At 43.3% G+C, this 6434-nt stretch overlaps 1 protein-coding gene across 1 annotated transcript in view; it reads left to right on the forward strand.

Annotated features, from left to right (window-relative positions):
• The window catches only part of ADAMTSL1 (ADAMTS like 1), a 311100-nt gene extending 305534 nt beyond the window's left edge, over positions 1 to 5566 (forward strand). The window contains exons 29-30 of the mRNA XM_063181380.1: positions 344 to 564; positions 2366 to 5566. Coding sequence (XP_063037450.1) covers positions 344 to 564; positions 2366 to 2472 — 328 coding nt within the window. The 3' untranslated portion in view covers positions 2473 to 5566. The remainder of the gene's footprint in view (positions 1 to 343; positions 565 to 2365) is intronic.
• The last annotated feature ends 868 nt before the right edge of the window (positions 5567 to 6434 follow it).

Genomic DNA, 6434 nt, shown 5'->3' on the forward strand with positions numbered 1-6434 from the left:
TCTGTTCTATTCTGTAAAGCCATAACTGACTGTAAAGCCATAAAAAAAGTTACAAATCCTGCTGGACCGTATTGGTCAGCACTCATTTCACCTTTTAGCAGATCTCTGGTTTGGCCCTTCGTGGAGAGGGCATTTCAGCCAAATCCTCAAACAGTTCAGATGGTCATTTAGCCTGGTGTTGGTATACCAATGTGCACCCACTGAAGGTCCCTTGAGAGCGGTCCAAAAGCACTGGCCTCACCTGGCAGCCTTGGAAGATCTGATCCACGCAGTACTCTGGGTGAATTACCTTTGGGATATGACATACAGGTGGATGTCCCTCCCTCCCTCCCTCCTCCCACAGGCCATTGAGCACCCAGAACTGCTGGACAGATGCCTGTGGCGTGCACTGGAGGGTCAGCCTCTGGACCGTCTGCACGGCCACGTGCGGCAACTACGGCTTCCAGTCGCGGCGCGTGGACTGCGTGCACGTCCGCACCAACAGGCCCGTCATGGAGCACCACTGCTCCTGGAGGCCCAGACCAGCAAACTGGCAGCGCTGCAACATCACACCCTGTGAAAACGGTACTTGCCTCAGGGGAGGGAGGGAGGGAAGGAGGGAGGGGAGGCTGCTGAGCGGCGCAGGAGAGTCGTCCCTCAGAAGCACAGCACTGGACCTTGCAGCTGGGCATCCTGGGGAACATCCAGCCCAGCCCTGTGCAAAACGCAGTGTCTAAAGCTCAGCATCCCAGAGAGGGGTGCTGCCCATTGTGGAGGCTTTTGGCAACGGTGTTAGTGCTGGGATTGTGTCTCCTTTCTAACAGCATGAGAAATAATTCATGCAGTCTTCTGGGGCAAGTTCACCAAGTCGATCAGAGGGATGGAGCACCTGTCATTTGACAAAAGGCTGAGGGAAATGGGATTGTACAGTCCTGGTTTTAGGGTTGTGACCCACTTGTGGACTTCAAGTACATGAAGGGAACTTACAAGAAAGATGGAGCAAGACTACTTACAAAGCCATGTAGTGGCAGAACAAGGGGCCATAGGTTCAAATTGAAACAGAGTAGTTTTAGTTTAGATATTAGGAAGAAATTCTTTACTGTGGGGGTGATGAGACTGTGGCACAGGTTTTCCAGAGAAGCTGTAGATACCCCATCCCTGGAGGTTTTCAAGAACAGGTTGGACAGGACTCTGAGCAGCCTGGTCCAGTGAGAGGCATCCCTGTCCACAGCAGGAGGCTTGGAGCTGCCTGAACTTCAAGGTCCCCTTACAATGCAAACCATTCTATGATTCTGTTATTAACCTTCCATTAATGGTACAGACAGAAGGAAAAACACAAATCACAACCACACTTACGGTTGTAGTCCAAATCCAGTGGGTATGTGGATGATGGGAAATCCTGCAGGCAAGACTTCTTTCTTTCAGATTACAAACAACAAATTGGGCCTGTCAGGGAACTAGAAAAGTTACTAATTTAAAAAAAAATGAAATGAACAAAAGAGAAAAGACAGCATGCTTGTTTGGAAATTATGCTCGCATCCTCCATCTTGCAAGCCAGTTGCTTTGCAATCATTGCAGATGCAGTAGCAGAACCCACATGTGCTTGCCTATATTCACACCAGCTCTAATGCTCCCTCTCAGCAAAGTGGACTATGAGGTCCAAACTCATGAGTTTGGAGGGCCCTAATGGAAGCTGAAGCAACGAGGGAGATTACAGGTGTCAAGCAGGACCTTTGCTGATGCTCCAGCCTCTTTCTGCTATACAGGTGTGTCCCAAACCCCAGGGTCTTGCAGGGATACTGGACAGTTTTCCAAACTAAAAAGCAAGAGGCTTTTTAGTGGGTCTCAAAAACTGTACAAGTGGTACCAGAACCTAATCCCTAGAGGAGTTCAAAAGGTGTCTTAACATCTTCATGGTGAGTGGTTTCTGACCTGTGAAAAACTGAAAACGGCTCCCAGTCAGCTGGGGTGACACTCCCACACACTGCACACTCCTCAAGTGTGCAAAGCTGGCCGAAGTGTCCCTGCCTACTAAAACAAGTATCCAGTTCAATTTAGTTTTTCATCTTTGGTTTAACTGTTAGGAAACTCCTACAGCCTCTCTAAAATGCTGATGACAAACTGGCAGTGTTGGAGCAGCTTCAGGAGCCCTTTCCCCAGGCTTTGAAAGTAAATGTTGCCTACCTTCTTCTTCTTGCCTACCTCATTCTTCACTGATCCTGTGGACTTGCATTTGGTCTTTGCAGCAAGTCAAGCTCACACTCACAGTATGACTTCCCAACACAAAGGTTCTGCTCTTGGCCACGCAAGGATATATGTTCTCGGGTAAGAAACCCTTTGTTCATAACTTTATCACCATTTCTTCTTCTTGTTTCCCCTTTGGCAGTGGAATGCAGAGACAGCACAAGGTACTGTGAGAAAGTGAAGCAGCTCAAACTCTGCCAGCTCACCCAATTTAAGTCACGTTGCTGTGGGACTTGTGGAAAATCTTGAAGACAGATGAGATGAAAATGGAGGAACAAGGGGATCACAGCCTTTTCTTCACTAAGCAAAGGCTTTTGCAGAAAATACAGATGGATGGAATGATCTTTTTCATTTTATTTATTTATTTCCCTTTAAAAAAAAAAAAAACTTTAACAAATCATTGTTGTAAAGGGACTTGACAAGTTTTCCCTACTATGAATCTGGGAGACAGAATGCAGATAGACATGGTCGTGAGGGTAGACCACAGAGTCAGAGAGACCCATGACACCAAGAAATGGGTATGAGAGGAGTGGGGCTTTCCCTCTGTGTACATGCCTGCAGGACACACCAAGAGATAGGAGAGGAAAAGGATCACTGTCAAAACCTAGCATCATATTACAGAATCACAGAATCATGAAGGTCCAGGGAGACCTTCAGATTTATCTAGTCCAGCCATTAACAGCACTACCATACCACCCCTAAACTATCCCTGGGTGCCACATCCAGACTCTTCTTGGACACTGCTGGAGATAGTGACTCCATCACCTCCCTGGACAACTTAATCCAATGCCCAGACAGTTTTTCAGTGAATATTTTTTTAAAATATCTAGTCTGAGCCTCCCCTTCTCAATTTGAGGCCATTTCTCCTCATCCTAGTGTTTGAAACATGGCAGAAGAGGCTGACCCCCCCTCATTATAACCTCCTTTCAGGCAGATGTAGAGAGCCACGTGGTCACCCCTGAGCCTCCTCCCAGCTAAACAGCCCCAGCTGCCTCAGTTTTTCCTTATGGGATGTGTCTTTTAGATCTTTCACCAGCTCCGTAGCCCTTCTCTGAATATGCTTCAGCACCTCAATGTCTGTCCTGCAGTGAGGGCACCAGAACTGAGCACAGGATCTGAGGTGTGGCCTCACCAGTGCCGAGTACAGGGGACAATTCCTGCCCTGCTCCTGCTGGCCACACTGCTGCTGATACAGGTCAGGATGCCATTGGCAACCTTGGCCACCTGGGCACTGCTGGCTCACATTTACTCAGGTGTTGACCAGCACCCCCAGGTCTTTTTCTGCCGAGCAGCTCTCATCCCTCTTAGAGTACCTTGAGAACACAAGCACGTGAGTTTGCTTTATAAACTTACTTGTTACATCCAAGATTGGAAGCCTTTTTAATTTCTAAACCCCTCTCTCCTTCCTACACCAGGCAAGGGACATCCTTGTGATCTTTGAGGATCTGGTGTCTGGAGAAGTTGAACAATGTTCTGTAACAAAAGTGGGTCTGAAATACACCTGCAAGTGTTTCCAGTTTGAGCTTGTGAGGGAGGATTGGGGACTTAAGGGTTATGCTCAGCACAGAGGTGTGGTGGTGATGTAAATAATTAACCAGCAAAAGGAGATTAAGTATGACGACAGACTTAAGTACAGACCTGCAAACACTGTTCCCTAGAGAGCATAGGCAGGAAAGAAAGAAATTATATGTGATAAACAAGAGACACTTTGCATACTGCATCCTACTAACACTTATTTAGAAAAAAGCTCCTTTACTTCCCAAAGTTCTGGTACTTTCAGACCTGGGGTTTTGGAAAAGAACTTGAAGTGTGTCTTTCTATTTTGTTAACGTGAAATTTCTCTTTCCTGGCAGCCAGGCCTTTTGGATAACTGGTAGGAAAAGAACTTTATTCTGAATTTTCATGGTTGTTACTACTCAGTTGAAACAGAATCACTTCAGCATCAGCCCCATTGGACTAATGCAAATAATTTGTAAGAAATTTGCTCCTCTCCAGCTGCCTCCCACAACAAAACAAGTGCTATAAAGCAGGTCTTTAAATCCATGTATAACACCCTGAAGGTACAGTCTAAAAAATGAGACTCAAACATCACACTCACAGCATGATTTTGCATGCAGGCCATGAGTCCTCCTAGCCGGCTGCAGTGGATATTCAGCTGGTGAAGTGCTACATGATATTAGTTCCTGGACATTCTCTGCTCTGCTCAGAAAAAATAAAATAAAATCAGAGGAAATCTACAAAGAAGAGAGTTTGAGAATTGTGGAACTTTAGAGGAGACCTGCCTGATCTCAGGTTTTGCTTCAAGACCTTCTCTAAATGAAAGGTTGGGTTGTGCCTCTCCTGTAACTCCTGTTGGGGCTAGTGCCTTGTGGTGTGTTTATGAAATGCTGTTCAAGTACTGCTATGTACAGCTTTCATGGTATGTGGATTTATCAGTAAAGCTGGGGATCCATCATTGAGGTCAGTGTCAGGTTCATGACATTAATTGTCTCAAATTGGCTTACTTCAAAACATATCTGGGAGTGAACACTCTTGGTAGAAATGGGTCTTCAAAAATAAGTATCAGTGCAACTTTTTATTTAAAAAAAAAGAATTACTTTCTGTGTATGTAAATGTATATCTTTTCTGTATATTTATTAGGAATTCTTGTATAAAAAGTGCAATATTAATAATTGTACATTATTTTGTCCAGATAAAACTATTTTGTTTTTTAATCTCCCCAGAATTTTGTTCCTCTAAAATCAACAATAATGGTGTATTTCTCTTAATTTTAATAGCACTTGCATTTAATTGGGGATCTGCTTCACTGTGCACAGAGTGCTTTATAGATTATGACATGAGGGAGGGATGATGTTTTTAACTTGTGGAATTATAATTATGCATGGAATGAAGGACAATTCCTTAATAACATAATAATAGCAATGATGATGATGACCATGTGATGGATATTTTTGATACATTAGTTAACAAAATGCAGCATGGGGAAGGATTTTCTTTTGTGTAAAAGCAGAATATGTTCAAGCTATCACATGTTCCATTGTATCTGTGTAACTGTGCACAGGATAAACACAAAGGATCTGATCTGGTGGGGCCACTGTGTTGTCTCTGCACAGTGTGGACTTAATTTCACATGTCTGTCTTCTGAATTGTGACTTGGCAGCATCTCAGTAATATAAGGATTATGGTTATTTTTTAAAAGGATGCTTTCCTTCTCTAAAGAGAAAACAAAACAGCAAACTTGTATTTATATAACTTTTTGTACAAGTAATGCGGCTTACTTATTTAATTACAACTGTCTGACGTGTTGTTTTTTAGTCTTAAAAACAAAAGCCAAAGTAGCAAAGCTGTTGGAGTTCTCTGTCCTTATTCTTTATTGTGATAGCAGCACACGCCTGTTACACGAAGTACACATGATGTACCTGCCCTGGGGAAAGAGGAGATGTCTTATCTCCTTGTCAAAACTCTTCAGACATTAAGATTCTGCGCCCCTCAGAACAGAGATATCTTGAAGATATGTTTTAATTCTCCATTTGCCTTGCCTTATTCTTATTTGCTAATGGCTATCCCCTATTGCTCTTGCAGAAGTATAAAGCTGGTACAAGGACCATGAAGATCAATAAAAGCATACACCTTTTTTTAAGTATCAATGCTTCAAGACATAACTTTCCTCAGCAATCTATGGCTTGAAGAAATACCTGTTAATTCAGTCTATCCTTACAGGTTGCTGCTGCCTTCAGTAATGGACCTGCCAGCTACCTGAAGCATCAGGTGTATGTGCAGAAGGAATTGCGGTAGTGGTCTGAATTATGAGAGGAAAGAAGAAAAAAGTTAATAAACATTTCTTCTTAAGAAAGAAAAAAAATAGAGTTTTGAAAAGTAAGCTGTTGCCCTTTTCAAACAAAAATATGTCTCTACTAAAAGGGAACAGCAGTTTTGCCCTGATTTTTTTGACTGTTTGCCTTGTGTGATGTTTCTGCAGATGTTTTTAGATACCTAAACTGCAGGCAAGTAACACCTCACACAGACGAGCAAGTCAAAGACCGGACCTAGACTTCCAATCCACAGTACTGAAGGCAATGGGAATTTCATCATTCATTTTCAGTAAAACAAGTTGTGTGTGTAAAATGAACAGGTTTGCATATGTTCTCGAAAGAATAATTATTGTCTCTTATGTTTATGGCTTTAAGTACTACTCAAGTCAAAAAGTGCTT

Source organism: Melospiza melodia, chromosome Z (assembly GCF_035770615.1).
Source record: "Melospiza melodia melodia isolate bMelMel2 chromosome Z, bMelMel2.pri, whole genome shotgun sequence".
Classification (NCBI taxonomy): Eukaryota; Metazoa; Chordata; class Aves; order Passeriformes; family Passerellidae; genus Melospiza; species Melospiza melodia.